This window comes from Ctenocephalides felis, unplaced genomic scaffold (assembly GCF_003426905.1).
Source record: "Ctenocephalides felis isolate EL2017-DRISC unplaced genomic scaffold, ASM342690v1 CF-g0.4_SCAFFOLD_03573, whole genome shotgun sequence".
Lineage (NCBI taxonomy): Eukaryota > Metazoa > Arthropoda > Insecta > Siphonaptera > Pulicidae > Ctenocephalides > Ctenocephalides felis.
In genome coordinates this window covers 19376053-19396629 of record NW_020539727.1, presented here as the reverse complement: position 1 = coordinate 19396629, position 20577 = coordinate 19376053, and the positions used below count along the sequence as shown (strand labels likewise).

The 20577-nt window shown below is 30.0% G+C and overlaps 2 protein-coding genes across 3 annotated transcripts in view; both read right to left on the bottom strand.

The window, feature by feature from the left end:
- The window catches only part of LOC113389012 (protein brunelleschi-like), a 75311-nt gene that overhangs the window by 41372 nt on the left and 13362 nt on the right, over positions 1-20577 (bottom strand). The window contains 12 exon segments of the mRNA XM_026626045.1: positions 8900-9085; positions 9148-9326; positions 10999-11217; positions 11290-11443; positions 15562-16209; positions 16293-16389; positions 19463-19606; positions 19686-19741; positions 19744-19845; positions 19944-20143; positions 20227-20278; positions 20281-20293. Coding sequence (XP_026481830.1) covers positions 8900-9085; positions 9148-9326; positions 10999-11217; positions 11290-11443; positions 15562-16209; positions 16293-16389; positions 19463-19606; positions 19686-19741; positions 19744-19845; positions 19944-20143; positions 20227-20278; positions 20281-20293 — 2050 coding nt within the window.
- On the bottom strand, positions 4819-5855 carry LOC113389013 (methyl-CpG-binding domain protein 2-like). 2 transcript variants are annotated; one of them, XM_026626046.1, is made up of 4 exons: positions 5633-5855; positions 5300-5468; positions 5088-5235; positions 4819-5024 (listed from the first exon to the last, which is right to left on the bottom strand). In XM_026626046.1, exons 1-4 carry the CDS (start codon positions 5749-5751, stop codon positions 4861-4863), a joined length of 600 nt encoding a protein of 199 aa, XP_026481831.1. In that variant the 5' UTR covers positions 5752-5855; the 3' UTR covers positions 4819-4860. The 2 variants fall into 2 exon arrangements, with proteins under 2 accessions (XP_026481831.1, XP_026481832.1); XM_026626047.1 differs by having other exon boundaries at positions 5642-5855.

Genomic DNA, 20577 nt, shown 5'->3' with positions numbered 1-20577 from the left:
ATTAAATTATTTACTTTGCTTTTTATTTTATTTAATAAAATAGATACAAAATTAAAACAAAGATGTTACAATATTAATAAAAGTTAAAAAAAATATTTTTTTGAATGTTATTAAAATTATAACATCTTTGTTTTTATTTTGTATCTACTGTATTAAATAAAATAAACCCCAAAGTAAATTAATGAAATAAATACTTAACTAGTATTAATTTTATTTGTTAACACATGGCTTGATTTTTATATTTATTAACACTACAAGCCACCATTAGAATCCGATAAAACTTTTAAATAAATGAGAAATAAATAAAATATCAAAATTTAAACATATTATTTAAACTGATACGGGAAGTTCCAGCAATTTGCCTTAAGGCACGATGCCATACACCACTACACATAAATATAATAAATAACTATAGTTATTTATTATATTTATGTGTTTAAATTAAATTTCTTCATAAAAAACAATTACCAACCAATTAAATAATAATTTATTTTTATACCATAATAATATATAATAATTTTATACCAAATAATTATTTGTTGAATTCTATTGAGACAAACTTTAATTTTAAATTCGTTTATTTTTAATCAAATAAAATAAACCGCAAAGTAAATTATTTAAATAAATACTGAACAAGTATTTGTTAACATACGAGTTAACATTTATATTTATTAACACTACAAGCCACCATTAGGATTCCGAATAAAATTAAATAAAATAAGAACTAAATAAAATGGCAAAAAAATGTTATTACCTTTGTTATTTCGCAAAATCATCTTCGACATCCTCCAAAACTTCCAAAAACTCCTTTACCAATAAAAACAACTCTTGTATCATATTCAACATAAGAACTTGGTAAGCATTTCATTGTTGCATTGCACACACTAAAACATCAATTGTAACAAAAATCCTTAGCAATAAACACTTTATAATTATCTAAGAATACTAATACACAATCTTTTATCATTATTTCACCATTAATAATATTTTTTAAAAGGATTTTTATTATATTATTGGCTTACCAAGCCGAACGCCATCCTCGGACTGCCGAAGAGCATGCGCTGTCAAAGGGACAGAGGGACAGATGTCCTTTCTGGGCGCCCTTCAAGAGTGTTTGTTCCTGATCTGGCAACACTAGGCAGGGTTGTATTAGAGGATGTGGTAATACTTGCAGGGATGTACTGGGGGAGAAAGGATAATGGTAATAGAATTAGTTATGGGTATATGAAGGTTAGATAAATATTATTTTTGATATAGTGGAAATTCAATATGCAAATTATTAGGGAATAATTGTTATCACAATATTGAAGTACAAGGGACGTATTAGATAATTCATATATGTATATATATATATATATATATATACTAGCTGACCCGGCAAACGTTGTTTTGCTAAGTAAGATATATTCTAAACAATTTCTAGGGAATCAAAAATATTAATACTTTAAGTGTATAAGGATGTGTGTTGTTTGAATGCTATATACAATAAGGTATTATAAAATCAAATAAACCCCATTAGTTTGTCTATATTTTGTCTTAAAGTTTTATACACTTTCTATAGAAAACATGGTATAATCCAATCCAAGTCTTTTTTGGTCTTTCAACTTATTGATTACGTTTCAAGTCTTTCAGATTCTTTTTGGATTCTGGATTTTGTGTATAATTCTGAATAATACTACTGAGCTTATACAAAATTTTCAAATTTCTGCGAGGAGAGATAGAAAATGAATTAAGTATTTCTTCTTTGACCCGCTTTTTGAAAAGTTTCAAGTAACATTCGATGCAGTAAAGGCAATTTAATAAAAAGTATATATATATACGTAGAGCAGGGCAACGCACAAAGGTCCAATTTGACTTTGAGCAAATATTAATTATATTATAAAAATCAAACCAATTATATCACAACAAATAAGACATCTTAAACCAACAATTATGACTACGTTCAGTAAAACTGCCAGCAACTTTATCACTGTAAAAATGTACTTTTTTGCTGTCTTGATGTCAAAAATGTAGACCTTTTTACCCTACAGGCGAAGTAACTTGGAACAGCCAGGTGGCAAACAGGTTTAATGTCTTATTTTAATTTGAACCATACAAAATAATTACATTTTTAACTAATGCTAAAAAAACTACCAACGGAAGAAAATACATTTATTATGGATTTTCAAAGATTACCTTTTATCTCCCGATCGCAAAGTCATGAGAATCAAGGTTATAGCTAGTTTTACATCTTCATCCCTCTACTTTCAAATATTGTTGTTAAACAATGCTTAACTTTACTGATTTTTGACACATCGGTGTTGGATCTTTTTAACCCCGGACCTTCATATATTACTATCTATTCTTCAATAAATTCTGAGAAATTTTAACTGGGAAAATGTTATTTGATAAAATGTCCCTTTGATCGATACCAAATTTAGGTTCTGAATTTAAATAACATAAATAAAAAGTAATTTAATCTAGAAAATGTTTTATAAATACCAATGAGTATATAATTGTACAAATGAGATCTTTTAGAGCACCGTGTTTGAAAAAAATATGCTGAGAAGTGCATTTTCACATTAACATTTCAAAAAAGTTGATATTTTGAGTTTCCAGTAACACTTGCGATCCATTTAATAACGTTTTTATGTATAAATAATACTACAAACCAAAACTATTTACTACAATTTAATCACAATTAAATAATATTCACGTAAAACATCCTATTAAATTTTATAAAACATAATCTGTCCAAACCATTTGACATTTGACAAAAATGTTTTAATTAAAAATGTTATGTTTCTACGCGGTTTTGAAATAGTTTCCCACCTTTCACACAATCTCTGGATTAGCACGAATATTTCTAGACTAAAACTGGCCAAATCGGTTCAGCCGTTTTCGAGATTTAGCGAATTTAACATAATATCGAGCACCATTTTGATTAGAAGATAAGATTTTTGATTAGAAGATAAGATATATATTAGAGAATTTAATACACAATTTATTAGAGAAAAACCGCTAGAAAAATAATTAATTTATTATATAAATGTTATTAGTAGTAGTAGTAGACGCATGTTGGAATATTAGTAAGGAAGTACTAAGAAAAAAGAATAAATTAATTACAGGATGACTTTATTAATATAATAATGCAAATTTAATTTTAAAATGTAGTATTAAATAGATTTATTTCTGAATCCATTAAATTCATATATAGTACTTCTCTTATTCCTTATTAGGAAATAAGGAATAAGGCATAAAGTATCTAAGAATGTCGTAAATTGTCTGAAAGGGATTTTTAAAAATATTGTAAGATGTCTGAAAATGTTACAGAGTTTTCTAAAAATATTGCAGGATTTTATAAGAATATTGTAAGTTGTTTGGAAATGTTACAAGGATTGCTAAGAATGTTGTGGGTTGTCTGAAAAAGTTGCAGAATTTTTTAATATAATTGTGAGTTCGCTAAAAATGTTACATGGTTTTCTAAGAATGTCTAAACTTTTTGAAGATGCTGCAGGTTTTTTTAAGAATATTGTAATTTGTCTAGAAATATTGAAGTTTTTTTAAGAAGGTCTACAAATGTTGCAGATTTTTTTAAATAATGTTGTAAATTATATGACAATTCTAAGAATGTTGTAAGCTACCTAATAAATATTGCAGAAATTTCTAAGAATGTTTTAGGCAGTATAAAAATGTTGCAGGGTGTTCTAGAAACGAATTGAGTAGTTGTAAAATGCCTAAAAATGTTGCAGAGTTTTCTAAGAATGTAGTAAGTTGTTGCACAATTTTTTGAAGAATATTGTAAATTTATCTAAAAATGCTGCAGGGTTTTTCAAGAATGTTGTACGTTGTCTAAACATATTATAGGATTTTCTAAGAATGTTTAAGAACATCTAAAAATGTTGCAGAGTTTTCTAAGAATGTTGTGAGTTGTCTAAACAAGTTGCAGAGTTTGCTAAGAATGTTGCAAACTGTTTGAAAATGTTGCAGATTTTTCTAGGAATGCCCTAAGTTGGCTGAAAAAAATTATTTAAAAATATTGTAAATTGTCTGGAAATGTTGAAAATTATTTATCCAAAGATATTGTAAATTGTCTGATAATGTTGTAAATTCTCTGAAAATGTTGTAAATAATCTAAAATGTAGTAGAATATTTGAAAATGTAGTAGATTGTCCGAAAATGTTGTAGTTAGTCTGAAAATATTGTAAATTGTTTAAAAATGTTATAGATGGTCTGAAAATATTGTAAATTGTCTGATAATGTTGTAAATTATTTAAAAATCTTGTAAATTGTTTAGAAATGTTGTAGATTGTTTGAAAATGTAGTAGATTGTCTAAAAATGGTGTAGAGTATCTGAAAATCTTGTAGACTGAATGAAAATTGCGCGAAAAAGATATAAATACAAAATATTGAAAATATAGAACTAAAATATTAACAAATGCAAAATATAAATTTGGATTTCTCTTTTCATAAATCATAATAAAAAGATGCAACCCAAATTAAATTGTAAGCCTTTTTAACAGAGTTTATCTTATAGAGTTCAGTAAATAGTTTCACTTCAGAAAAATAATAGTTATTTCTTTAACATAAAATTTCAGTATTTAAAATCTTATTAAGCATTATGAAAAGATGCTTTAAATGATAAAAATCGTAATCGTCTCAATCGTATTTTAAAATCAGTTCAGCAATTTAGGAGTCCATTCGAGACAAACATCATGAAATGTAGTTTATATATAATAATATAAACATTTCATCATTTATAAACTTGACCGTACAAAGAATCAGTCTATATTTATTACCATAGCATACATACTCACTTATATAAGATTAAAACTAAATGTCATAAATATAATTTAAAATTAACCTTTACATTTCAAAATCCTACATTCTTATAGCATCTTGCAATCTGCGCCTCGCCAGCATCACTCTGTCTTCTTGTCTGCGAATATCTTCATCAGCAACACTTATAGCTTGGACCAGCGGTTGTTCTGGGTTTAAAAAGACACCAGGATTAGTACCCAGGGCTGACTTACTGCCCGTTTGCCCTGGGAAAAGAAAAAACAATAATATAGATAATTTTAAGTACATTAAGAGAATGTAATTATTACCTGTGACAGGCTGTCCAGAAACATGAAGTGCTGTAGCTAACGATTGTAATAAGGTGCTTTCAGAAACGTGTGGTCCAACTGCTTTGAGACCTTTGGGGAGTTCTACAGGTCCTAACGCTGTACCGTCAAGATCACAAGCTTTTAAACCCTTGAGACAAAAACCATAGGTACAAAAGATATAAAAATAGTGTATAAATCTTCTATTAGGTTACCTCTAATCTTTTCTCCCAAAACAATTGTTTCGGTTTATCCTGACAACCGTGCTTCAAATCAGTCTTCACTTTACCCTCTTGTGTTTTGAAAACTGTAACGGGTTGTTTGAAAATAGAAGCAGTTTGTCGAATCGGTGGGACTAAAGATGCATCAGCTCTTGCACTACGACTAAAATAATAAATAACAATTAACAGTGGTTTTGATACAAATTGATAATACAAATGTTTAAGATCTTTAGTTTATTTATAATTGATAAAATGTTACAAAAACATTCTTGTGGTATGTTTCTGAGTAATGTTATAAATAGCTAAGATCTAAAACATTATTAAAACCTGTAATACACGTCAACTTTTCCAGCGGAGATCCCAGCTTTTCTGAAAGCCTCTTCTTTTGGCCAACTTTTTGGAAGTCCTGCATATTCTGTCTTTTTTCTCTCAATTGTTATATTCATGATGCTTATTTAGAAAATCAACACAAAACGTCCAAAAAGAACTTGCAAACTAAAGCACACTTATTACGCCTGTTTGTATCAATAAATTATTTATATATGCAAAGTTATTTGCTATAATATATAAGTTATTTATATATATTTAATAATATAATTTTTTCAAAGCTTTATGAAGACTCAATTAATGAAAACTGTCACCTGTCACAACAAACAAGATGAAGTGCGAAGTTAGGTACAAAAATATTTTCACCAAAGTAACCGCGAAATTTGAATTCAAATTTTCAGGAACAGAATATTTAAAACTAGGTATAAGTTGCATTTTGCCTTAGGGCAAGTTGCAAAAACGTGTAAATATGACTTGAAATATTAACTTAATTAATAACAATTGCGATTTAGCTATTTAGATGATCGAATTTCATTAATAACTAAATAATGTTATATTGTATTGATATTCCAAATGCAAATAAACTTATATTTGCAAATTTATAACTTATATAAATAAATAAATATATATATATATATATAACAAATGTATTCTGAGTGGTAAGATATTAATTTAGAAATATGAACAAACAGCACATTTTTTTGCACTGATTTATTAAAATATTAATTTTACAGACGTTTCGAGACTAGGTTTGTCTCATCATCAGTTAACACATAATACTAATTTAAATTTTCACATTTTTGATTTTAAATTATAATACACTGATGATGAGACAAACCTAGTCTCGAAACGTTTGTAAAATTATTATTATTTAATAAGTTGATACAAAAAATATGCTGTTTATTCATATTTCTAAATTAATCGACAGTTTTTTTTTGACTTTGAAATATATTCGAAAATAATTAATAGCCCATTCGTCAAAATGAAAAAAATTAAGAAAAACATTTCTCTATTATTATACGTTTTGATACTTTATGTGTGTCATCATTCAGTAAATCAAGAATGTGTAACTTGTCACATTTTTACCCTCTTCTTACCCTCAAAATTCTGAATTTCTTAAACTAATTGAAATAGGCTTAGAATATTTCAATAGTCTAATTGAAATAGGCTTCTAACCCTCAATTTTAATTTAAAAAACAATGTAGTTTCCTCAATAGTTATATTCACCTCTAGCAACATATTTTTGTTTGAATTTAGGGACCAATTTCGTAACTAAAATGCCCTAAACATACAGCCCTAAATTTTTACCCTCCCCTATCACAAACCCTTTTTGTTTCGTAAAAGTCATTTTAGAAAACAAATACTTTTTCATTTCTCGTTTAGTCAATAAATGTTTTTGACTTAATTTTCGTCCAGTTTGTTTAAGTTTATAAAAAAGCTAAAATTTTACAGCAGAAAAAATATTTTTATCAAAGGCTGTCCATCCCTAACATTTTTTTTTTAATTTTGGGATCAATTTTCTTTATTTTAATTTTCTATAATTCGAAATTGATGAACTAGAATAGAACTTTCTTTTACTTCGAAAAACTATTTTTATGAAGGATTGTCCACCCATATTTTTCTTAAATTTTGGAATCAATTTTCTTTCAATTTTAATTTTCATAATGCGTACAACTTTAAATTTTCACTCTACTTCTACTAATATCTATTTCATAATCGTCATTTTAATAATCGAATAATTTTTTACTGAATTTTAATTCATACATTCCTGACCATAGTTAATATGACCAAGAGCATATGTGACATGCTTTGCAGTGGGTAAACTATTCATATATTTTTTGTTAGCTGCCGCTTTCACTTATACACCACATTTGCAATCATTTAGTTATTTTTATACTGAACATTTTATATTAGAAATATTTTTTAAGGCAAAATAACATTTTCCGGGTCAGCTAGTATATATATATATATATATATATATATATATATATTTCTATCTTAAACTCCGAAAAGTGAATAGTTTCGACAACTTGTTAAGTTATCATGGTTATTAGTGTGTTTTACCGTTTGTGATGTTAAAAAATATATATCTTATCAATGTGCATATACTCATACCATGGATTAATAATGGTTTCATATGCTATATTAGGATACAAAATTTTAATTTGATTACCACTGAATGATGGCTAAGATGCTATCCGAAACGTATGGATTTTAAATAAATAAACTTTTAAAAAAAACTCTCATACTATTTTTATTGATGTTACGCCCGAATATTAAACTCAAATTAAACATATATTAACATCAAATTCAAGACTATTCAAATATATTATATATATTATATATATATATATATAATATATATATATATATATATATATATATATATACATATATATTAGGTTGTCAAATATCTCCCTTCCGCTTTTTTGCTCTTGGTTTTATACAAAAAGGCGGAAGGGAGATATTTGACAACCTTATATAATAAATAAAAAACACGTTCTAATTTTTAAAAACATGTTTTTATTATTATAATACTTTCCATAATAATAATGTGATGTATATATTCCATATTATCAACTATTATAAAACCACTCCATTAATAAATATGTTTATAATAAATGCATATTAAAAAGTGATTACAAAAATAAACGATGTAATGTAATGATTGAGTATCACAAATATTTTCTACTACTAATCATGTACTGTGATTTCTAAGGGAGGTATAAATCTCCAAATATGAGCAGGCGTTTGCAACATGGGGCTCATGGCCCTTTTACTATCGCTCTGTGATGACATTATGTGTATGGGGGCACTGCATTGGATATCGGCTTTGTAGCGCCCGGGGTTGAAAAAGACTACCGAGCATTCGTGATGTGCTTTGTCTTGCTCGTTTAGCAAGGGTAAGAGAATTCTAAAAGAACAAGATAATAAAAGACTCGATAAACACAAAATTGGAGCTTATAGGTCTATCACTTACTTGTTGGCTCCGGTGCAGGCAACTCTGGTTTCCAATCTGTAGTCGTTGATGCCATTCTGGTGATCCTGGTAGAAACTTATGGACAGAGATAGATGTGATAAAGGTTTCGGCAAATGGTTTGCAATAGACACACCTATCCTGACGCACTGTCCGGCCTGGCAGGAATATTCTTCTTGTGGACGAAGTTGCTGGGCATTCAAAGTCACCTCTGGAAGGTAAAAATAAAAATTATAATTATATATATATATATATATATATATATTACAATTTATCAATTTCCTTCTTACCCCATTGCAACGGTGCAACTCTGACCAAATCCAACATGTGTGATGCCAAACTAATTCCCTTGAGACTGGCAGTACCGTGTATTTGTGTTCCTATTAATTGCCACTTCAGTACTACTAGGGCTGTTATGTGCTCCGAGCAAGCTCGATCGATGTCTTGTAGAAATGATGGATAAGGATTCAGAGAATCTAAATAAAATATAATAAAAATTAGAACAAAAGAAGAAATAAATTATATGAATGGTTTCTACCTGTCTCTGATAATGGTTCCTCTTGCGGCATCTTTTCCAAAGGGCACCTGTTGACTGGTACAGGCACCCGACAGCTTTCCTGAGCTTCTATCAGCATATTTTTGTCAGTCGTGTACTCTAAAGAAATTTCCTGCTGCGTCAGATTCATCACGTCTAGTACTAGATAGAATTGTGAAGGCCTGGGAAAAAATAAGATAAATATTAGGGTCGTCCTTAATATCGACATTTTCGAATTTTCTTGCTCCCAAGGGCTCAAATGGTTCCAAATTGATACAAAACAATTCTCTGAAAGTTTTAGCTCTTAATATTGGTTTTTAGATAGAGCGCAATTCAATCAAACTTTGTATGGAAATAGCATAGAAAATTCCCACTTTGTGTAAATTTAACGGGTTTGTTTTTCCACCTATACCAAATTATCTACCTATACCAAAGTATCTAGTACTGTATCTGAAAGGTTAATTTCACCTAGGTTGTGTTTCATGCAAATTAGACGATTGCGACATGCAAATGGGCAATTTGGAATGTTTGGCCAAATTATAAATCTGCCTGTTGACATTAATAATATGGTTAATTTATTACCTCGTAATATTGATGATAGTCATTGCATTGACGTTCACATAAAAAAGCATTGATTCTTAGATCAAGCATGTGCAGGACTTGATGAATAAAACAAATATAAAAGTATGGCTTCAATTTGTTAGGCAAGACGGATATTACAGCTGTTCAAGGAATGAGATTATATCGTCAGCGAAAAAGTAAAAAAATACAAACAGTAAATGAATGTATATTAATTTTAATTACATGAAGTTCTTCAAACACAATTGTTACAGGATGAGTTAATTTGCAAAAACAATATTTGTTTAGGCGTTGTTTAACATAATCCACTGTGTGAATGAATATTATAGACTTTATTAATCAACAATTACTTTAAAACAATCATGTCATATTTGATTACATTACGTACGTACGACTTTGATTACATTATTGTTTGTAAATATTATACATATTTTTAATGTAATCATAAATATATAATTTATAATTTATCATTATATAAATGTGTATAATAAATGACGACACTAATAAATGTGTGCATCACGAGTGTTACCATATTACTAATAAACATTGTTCAAAATTTTTATATGATGCATTTATTTTTACTCAACTTAAATTTGCTACTTTATACAGTAGCAAATAAGTTTTACTTCAATCGCGTGTGATCCTTACGCGCACTCTTTTTTTTAACTTTTTTATTTTATATTACTTTTTGAACTATATACTATATTACTATATATATATATATGTATATAATATAGTATATATATATAAACTATGTAACTATATGTATATACTATATATATATATATATATATATATATATATATATACTTATAACTATATTTTGAACTATATATAATTGATAAAAACAATTCTCTAAAAGTTTTAGCTCTTAATATTAACTTTTAGATAGTGCGCAATTCAATCAAACTTCTTATGGAAATAGCATGGAGAAAATTTTGAAAATCAAAAAAAAATTTTTTTTAGGTATAACTTAGAGTCAAATGAATTAAAAGTGAAAATTCTTGTCATTTTTTATTGAAAATTCGATAAAGTAAAATTTTTGTATATTTTTCCATTCTATTTTCATACAAAACTTTGATTGAATTGCGCTCTATCTAAAAGACAATATTAAGAGCTAAAACTTTCAGAGAATTGTTTTTCATCAATTTGGAACCATTTGAACCTTTGGGAGCAAGGAAATTTGAAAATGCCCATATTAAGGACCACTCTAATAAATAAAAATAATTAGAACGGCGGAAAAATATTTGTTTTCATCAGACTTTTACTACTTACGTCTCTGCTGGTAGCACGTCCCAATGTGTAATCTGCACACTCGGTATCAGCTCCAAATTAATCATCAATGTACTCTGTCGACAATAACCTTCTTTGTATCCACTACCGCCACTATAACGTATTATCAGATGTCCGTTAATGTTCCTACTGTGAGGAGTTGTCAACGTGTTATGCGGAAGAGACAGAGTTGCCAAGGAAGAATGTCCTGATGTAGTCGATCTAAAAAACAACAATAGTTGACAAATGGTTGACGATAATATAATGTCTATTATTTTTGTTTGTGGTTTGTACCTAAAACTTGATGTTAATTCTGTCCTTTTTCCCAAAAGTGTGTTGGTCGGTGAGTGTACACGACTTGGAAGACTTGCATGTCCAGAGTTGGTCAAACCGCTTCCAGCACTATAAAGACTGTTGGTTCCGCCACCTGCCATCGTGTTGATACCACCTGGAAAAATATTACAATTTATATACAATTACACAGCCGCGTTTTCTAACGTCCCTCTTTAGGCGCGACATGGGTGTAAATCCGTACAAATGCAACGAAAATTGTTACGGCAAGGTCAAGTGAGAGTCATACGCTCTCGATGATATGATTCCTATACGGGTCAATTCTGATTGGTCGTATTTGTGCGAGGCTTCTTGGTATGCGTGACTTTATACGTGCGTACGTCACCGAAAGCGTGAAGCATCTTGTTTAAATTCCGGTGTTATGTCGAAACATTTTAAGTAGTATAAATCGTGAGTTAATGAAAAATGTCTGGATCGGAAGAATATTTTATCCCGTCCCCCATAAATAATTGTAGTGCAAATAGTGAAGCAAATAAAAAATCTGCGCTGCGTAAGAAATGTAAGTTTATTTATGTATTTATTATACAAATGCAACGAAAATTGTTACGGCAAGGTCAAGTGAGAGTCATTCGCTCTCGATGATATGATTCCTATACGGGTCGATTCTGATTGGTCGTATTTGTGCGAGGCTTCTTGGTATGAGTGAAATGTAAGTTTATTTATGTATTCATTATACAAATGCAACGAAAATTGTTACGGCAAGGTCAAGTGAGAGTCATTCGCTCTCGATGATATGATTCCTATACGGGTCGATTCTGATTGGTCGTATTTGTGCAAGGCTTCTTGGTATGCGTGACTTTATACGTGCATACGTCACCGAAAGCGTGAAGCATATTGTTCAATTTTCGGTGTTATGTTAAAACATTTTAAGGTTAAATAGTAGTATAAATCGTGTGTTAATAAAAAAAATGTCTGCTCCGGAAGAATATTTTATCCCGTCCCCCATAAATAATTTTAGTGCAAATAGTGAAACAAATAAAAAATCTGCGCTGCGTAAGAAATGTAAGTTTATTGAAGTAATTTGTAGTATTCGAGTTTTTCGAGGTTACTACTTGTATACCTTTGAGGTTATTACTAAAATGGAAAATTTTATTTTTATTTTTATAGGCAAGACAGATACTTCAGTTGCTCAAAGAATGAAACTGTATCGCCAGCGAAATAGTCAAAACAAACAAGCAGTCAATAAACGTATGTCAATTTCAATTACATGATAAATGAAATTGTGAAAACAAATATATAATAATAATAATAATAATAATAATAATAATATTTTATTGGAAATTTAGAGAAAGTTTACATGTTTCTCTTTTATGATGGCTATGAAGACTAATTTTAATTTATTATAATAGTAATTATAAATATTGATGCATGTTCAAAGCCTCTTACAAACTCTGAAAGATCAAGATTACATCGTCAAAGAAAACAACTGCAGGAAAATACATCGGTTACTGTCAATTTATTAGAAAATATTGAGCCAGGTATCAATTTAGACGTTAATGTCAACACCATTGACATAAGTAAGAATCTTTTTTCGCTATTTGACTCCTTTGATTCACATTTAAACATATTATTCTGTTATCTTTTTAGATGAAAGTACTGCTGTTACTTTTTCTGATACAGCAACTGCATCACGTCAATTGGAAATTAATGATTTTGCATATAATGTGACTAATAATGTGACAAGAACTGATCTTTTGCAAGATCCAAATGAAGTATTTGAACTTCCATATAAAGACTTCAATTTGTTTAGGAATGCACGAAAATTGTTTGTAAAACAATTTACAAATGATAGCTTTGGCTATGTATGTTTTGTGTGTGATCGACTTTGGTTTCAAAGTGATTTAAAAATATTAAATGAAGCTCAAAAACAAATTGGGTTGGATTTCAAACTTGTCAAAAGGCAATAAATTCGGGTAAAATTCCCACTTTGTGTAAATTTAACGGGTTTGTATTTCCACCTATACCAAATTATCTACCTAAACTAGATATTGTATCTGAAAGGTTAATTTCACCTAGGTTGCATTTTATGCAAACTAGACGATTGCGACATGCAAATGGGAAATTTGAAATATTTGGCCAAATTATAAGACGTTAATAGTATGGTTAATTTATTGCCTCGTAATATTGATGATGATCATTGCATTGACGTTCACATAAAAAAAAAAGATTCATAGATCAAGCTATGTGCAGGGCTTGATAAATAAAACAAATATAAAAGTATGGCTTCAATTTTTTAGGCAAGACAGATATTACAGCTGTTCAAAGAATGAGACTGTATCGCCGGCAAAAAAGTAAAAAGATACAAGCAGTCAATGAACGTATGTTAACTTTAATTACATGAAGTTCTTCAAGCACAATTATTACATGATGAGTGAACGAATATTATAGAATTTATTAATCAGCAATTACTTCATTTCTCTTAACGAAAAACTTGTATGCAAAAAATTTCACGAAAAACTTATATGCAATTGATAATCAAAGTAAAGCATGCGTTGCAGGTATAAAGTTTAAGATTTTTTAAAAAATATTTATGTTTAATTTAGAAAGTTACAAATTTAGTATGTCATACTTTAATATATCTACTACAAGACTAAGTACTAAAATTGATGTATTCTCTTAGAAACATTTGAGATATTTATAAAATTATCATAAAACGCACACGAAAAACTTATATGGAATTGATAATCAAAGTAAAGGATGCGTTGCAGGTACTTATGAAGTTTAAGATTTTTTAAAAAATATTTATGTTTGTATTAGAATGCTGCGATTTTAGTATATCATACCTTAATATATCTACTACGATACTAAAATTGACGTATGTTCTTAGAAATTTTTGAGATATTTATAAATTTACCAAAAAACGCACACGAAAAACTTATATGCAATTGATAATCAAAGTAAAGCATGCGTTGCAAGTATAAGATTTTTTAAAAAATATTTATGTTTAATTTAGAAAGCTACAAATTTAGTATGTCATACTTTAATATATCTACTATAACCCTGAACACTAAATTTTTAATTTGTTTAACATAATCCACTTTGTAAAATAGTAATAGAATATTACAGAATTTTTTAATCAGCAATTACTTCATTTATCTAATGAACGTTCATTTATAAATGCTAATTACAATGACAAACCGATCAGGTCATATTTGAAGTATGACTTTAATTACATTATTATTTTTAAATGTTATACATAATTTTAATGCTATTATAAATATACTAGCAAACCCGACAAACTCCGCTTCACCACCAGATGGTTTCGTGAGAAAGATGAAGAAATTTTTTGTTTGTTTTATATTTGAAAAGGAAAAATTTGATTTTATTATACAACAGTAATGAATTTATTTCGATTACAAAAATGAAGTGTTTTTTAGTTGAACTTTTTTAAGTAAATGAAATTGAATCCGCAAATTATCCGTTTCATTGAAGTGCTCTTTGGTATACCACATTTTTTGTTTTTTGGTCTGACGTTAACACAAACAAAGCGGATAGTTTTCCAACTCGTGAAGGGGCAACGTATAACTGCCCACGTGAAAACCAATGATTTTCTAAATAATCTATTTGAAATTTATCCCGCAAACACTAAGCGATTGGCCTTGCGACTTGCTATTGCGAACGTAAGGCGTACTGGAAATTGCAATCGTTTGAAGTCAAATGGAAGACCAGTCGGAATCATTGGTATGTCACCAAATCGCCAGGCAATGTTTGATTGAATGGTGAAGAAATTCAGTGCGTGTACATCATTATTCTTTGCGGCAAGAATTGCTCGTTCACTTAACCAAGCATAATTCTGATAGTGCATAAAGTCCCAGCAATTTGCATTAGGGCACCACTATAAGCCTTGCGGAGCCCGATACCTTTCCAACGAATGCAAAATTGTCGAAACCGGTTCGTGCGTTGTGGAGTTATTTATTCAGGAAGGAAAACCCGACTTATTTTTATATATATAGAAGATATTTTATAATTTATCAATGTTCGACACTAATAAATGTGTGCATCACGAGTGTTACCATATTACTAATGAACATTATTCAAAATTGTTATGTGATGTATTTATTTTTACTTAACTTAAATTTGCTACTTTGTACAGTGGAAAATAAGTTTTACTTCAATCGCGTGTGATCCTTACGCGCACTCTTTTTTTTCACCAGCGGTGCAAAAAAGGTTGGAAACCACTGATATACATTGCCAGCCTAAAAATTACATTCTCACCTGTTATATCACCAACCAGAGGTCCCAAAAAATCAGCTTCTCCATACAAACTCAGCACCATGGAAGCACTGCACTGCGGCTGCAGCGGCAAACACTTCTTCAAATCCTCATCAGACCACTTGAAAATCTTATTCTGAACATCAGGAACCAGAGCACTATGCATAGAAACCTCCAAATAATCAATAGGCACCGTACCAGTATTGGTGATGGTCACTTTGCACTCCGTTTCCTCTCCATTGTACAAAGACACGTTAGCAGTCTTCACAACATTCTCAAGTCCTGCACCGGAATTAACATCCTCCTGGACATCCGTGGTGATTTCCATAATGGGCAATTGGGGTATGACTTCTACGCTGTAGGAGTTCAAAAAGTTGCGGTTTAGCATGTTTTTGAGACGACAGTTGGATTTGACTCCTAAAGTGTGGGTGCTGTAGCCCAAGATTTCCAGTTCACCGCTTTCTATAGGGACTCCTGATAGTTTTACGTGGGCTGCCACGTTGTCTGCTGGTAGAATAACTGTTTGAGGAAGAGATTCAAAGACTACACCATTGGTGAGAAGTCTCATGTTGGAGACTTCAAGTTCGAATGGTAAGGGGTTTTGGAGTTTTAGATTTACTTCGCAGACGTCGTTCTGGACCCACAAATATTCTGAAAATTGCAATAACAATGCTGGTTGTTATCATTGATTTAAAATTTTATTACTTGTTAGAAATTTATTAGCCAGAACTTACCCATTTTGCTTTTAGGCTTATTACTCTTCCTATCCATCGACCCAAAATGTATCGGCGTATACAAAAAAGGTCCACTGTCCAATTTACTAGTCTCGATCTGAAACCAAAATCAAATATCCAATTCACCAAAAGATAAAAATACCTTACTAGATTCACCTAAAAACTAGTGGGGTGTATGGCATCGTGCCTTAAGGCAAATTGCTGGAACTTCCCGTACCGTAATGAAATATTCGAGAAATTTTTATAATATATTATTACAAATACTTATATTATTTTTGCTATCTTGTTATATCTGAGCAAATCAAATGTAAATTATAAATAAATCAATTTATCTCCATTAACAATCGTCATTTCATTTCGAATTCAATTAAAAAAAAAAATAGTTGCCTAATTTACACAAAATTGAAAAAGTGCTCCAGTATAGTCACAGTCGGATCTGTAAATAATTCTGTGCGACATTTTCACTTATACTGTGCTTAGCTTGGCGGCATTTTCACATTTTTCAATAGTTTTTTCACAAAATTGGAAAAGTGCTCCAGAACATATACAGTCTAAACGCACTTGGGTGAACATTTGTACCAGAGTGGCGCTTAGACTGTGCATAGCCTGGGTAATTTTTTCAATTTTTAATCCAAAATTACAAAAATATTTTATGGAAAATAAAAAATGTAATAATTTATATTTATCCTCAAAAGCAATTGTTTTTGTCAATACAATCTCAAAAACTGGCATTTTTTGCACATTTAGCTCTGTATCTCCGAAACCGCTGGGCCTGCCTTTGCCAAAAACTAATCAGCACATCTCCCTATCAATAGTGATCGTATGTTTTTTAAACCATTCAAATCGGTTGATTCGTGCGCCCGAAAACGTGGACGAAAAAATGCAAACATACAAAACACACGCACGTATCCATTTTTTCTTAAGTATGCCAAAATGTTCAGAAACCTTCAAAACGTTGAGAAATGCAAAAAATTTCATTTTCGATTTTTGGCCTATTACTATAACTACCCTACGGGAAGTTAAAAAAAGTCAATAGTAAAAAGTAGATGGAATTTTTATATTTTTATATTTCTAAAATCTTTATATTTACTTCACTAGAATCTTATTCTATCTTCATTTGGAATATATTCTTGAATTGGCATTTTATCAATACATCAATCCATGTAATGTAATTAATTTAAATGGATTTCAAATGAATTAACTTACATTGACACACACAGTGATTCAAATAAGATTTATTATAGGAAAATAAGATAAAGTGATAGTACTGCATTTTTCTGATAACAAATACACACAAATTTCATTTGTAAAAAAATCAACTTTCAGAAAATAATTTTGAATTCTATCCGTGTAATAAATATTTTCGAATTAATCACAAATCAAATTCATTAAACAAATCATAAAATAAATCTGTATTCAATTAAATTACAGTTAAAGATAATTTACCACTGTTTATATCCATATAAACTGATTATGAAATTCATCACATTTTCGATCATAAATGTATTTATGATTTATAATTTGACCAGTTAAATGTGATTGACGAATATACTCGTCATGAACGAGTGACAGAATTTTGCGTCATGTGTGTAAAACCCTGACAATTTTCAATTTAAAAAAAATAATTCGCAATTTTTACTCAATATCATATTTGAAAGCAAAAATCTGGTATCATTACATCATGATATCACAGTATCCCTATGGTTGCGAGACTAGAGCTCGTACCCTAGCGCCACGGATCTAACTTTGCCAAATCTTAACGTAATCAAAACCGGATTTTTTTGTACAAAAGCTTTTGAAGAATTTAAACATATAAAAAACCAACTAAAGTAATTTTTTGTTAAATCATTACATCGTGATATCACAGTATCCCTAAGGTTGCGAGACCAAAGCTCGTACCCTAGCGCCACGGACCTAACTTTGCCAAATCTTAACGTAGTCAAACCGGATTTTTTTGTACAAAAGCTCTTGAAAAATTTAAACATATAAAAAACCAACTAAAGTAATTTTTTGTTAAATTATTACATCGTAATATCACAGTATCCCTATGATTGCGAGACCAAAGCTCGTACCCTAGCGCCACGGATCTAACTTTGCCAAATCTTAACGTAATCAAACCGGATTTTTTTGTACAAAAGCTCTTGAAGAATTTAAACATATAAAAAACCAACTAAGTAATTTTTTGTTAAATCATTACATCGTGATATCACAGTATCCCTAAGGTTGCGAGACCAAAAGCTCGTACCCAGCGCCCACGGACCTAACTTTGCCAAATCTTAACGTAGTCAAACCGGATTTTTTTGTACAAAAGCTCTTGAAAAATTTAAACATATAAAAAACCAACTAAAGTATTTTTTGTTAAATTATTACATCGTGATATCACAGTATCCGATGAGTGCGAGACCAAAGCTCGTACCCTAGCGCCACGGACCTAACTTTGCAAATCTTAACGTAGTCAAACCGGATTTTTTTGTACAAAAGCTCTTGAAAAATTAAACATATAAAAAACCAACTAAAGTAATTTTTTGTTAAATTATTACATCGTGATATCACAGTATCCCTATGGTTGCGAGACCAAAGCTCGTACCCTAGCGCCACGGATCTAACTTTGCCAAATCTTAACGTAATCAAACCGGATTTTTTTTGTACAAAAGCTCTTGAAGAATTTAAACATATAAAAAACCAACTAAAGTAATTTTTTGTTAAATCATTACATCGTGATATCACAGTATCCCTAAGGTTGCGAGACCAAAGCTCGTACCCTAGCGCCACGGATCTAACTTTGCCAAATCTTAACGTAATCAAACCGGATTTTTTTTGTACAAAAAGTCTTGAAGAAACTAAACATAGTAAGAAGCAACTAAAGTATATTTTTGTTAACAGTTGGTTATTAAAAAGCAAACCCAGTAGAATTCATTTCTAATAGTGATATTTTTTTAATATTCTTTTGACTTTTTGATGTTATTGCAGCAATCTAAAGGTTCTTTTTTAACTCGACATCATATTTAAAAGTAAAAATCAGACACACACACATCCATTTAGTTTCTGAGGTATGCCAAAATGTTCAGAAACCTTCAAAATGTCCAGAAATGCAAAAAAATTCATTTTCGATTTTCTGCCCATTACTATAACTACCCTACGGGAAGTTAATTATCAATTTCTCAAAGTACCTTTTGTGGTCTCATATGAGGTTTGAGGTTGCTCAAGGTGAACGACTGGCAGAATGGTAAATCGGTCAGATTTGCAGGTGGTATCACTATGCCATTGTCCAAGACCAAAGGAACAGGAGCACCTTCACATTGGGAACTCAAAGACTGAAACAATGAAAAAATAATTTGATACATATAAAATTTGTTGTATTATTGGTGACCCCGACGTGATCACTTTAATTACCTGCAATTGCATGGCAAATTCCTTCCTTTCAATTGGTGAAAGATGCTGCCACATCACTGGATCAGAAAAGTTAGATGTCGAGTTGCCAAAGCTGGGTTGCCCATTCTTCTCGCAGAGACTACCAATTGTTGTAGGAGCTGAATCTGTAAAGCGGGCCAACCTGGAATAATAGACAGATAAATAAATAAATAAATAATATATATATATATATTATATATATATATATATATATATATATGGTAAGTCTTTTATCCTTACCTATATTATTAGCAATAACCTCAGTAGGTTCCAAACTGAGTTTGTGTCCGGTGAAACTTTCCAGCATCAGCCTGTAACACTGCTGCCAATCCGGGTTGGGATTATTTTGGCTCACATACCTCGTGGCTGCCAAACGCTGGCAAAAGGCAGCTTTTCTCATGAATCCGATTTGTTGGTATAAATCGGACAGAGTTTCAAATCTGAGAGAAAAAAGATAATGCGGTTCATTAATCACGTGATCAAAATTTTGTGAAGTACTACCTTAATATAAAGTACAACATACCTTTGGATTCGTTCAATTTCACTCAAAGACAAATTGATAATGACAACATTTGCAAAAACGAAGCAGCCTAAAAATACAAAACTATGTATCAGTATATATATATATATAATATATACATTACTAGGCATTTATATGGGGCACGGTCAGTATATTAGAAAAATGTATATATACATTTATATATTGATTATACACTACAATGCATTTATATACGGGGCCAGTATATCAGAAAAATGGATAATACATTTATATATTGATTTATACATGATTTGGCATATATATATGGGGGTCAATATATTAGAAAAGTGAATTTATACATTTATATATTAATTTACACACTACTAGGCATTTATA

Bases quoted from the DNA above. Each gene is read 5' to 3' on its own strand.
- LOC113389013 (XM_026626046.1), bottom strand. From the start codon at position 5,751: ATGAATATAACAATTGAGAGAAAAAAGACAGAATATGCAGGACTTCCA. The intron at 5,236-5,299 runs GTAACCTAATAG...TTTTGTCTCAAG, and splicing joins TTTGGGAGAAAAGATTAGAG to GGTTTAAAAGCTTGTGATCT. The intron at 5,025-5,087 runs GTAATAATTACA...TTCTTTTCCCAG, and splicing joins TTCTGGACAGCCTGTCACAG to GGCAAACGGGCAGTAAGTCA.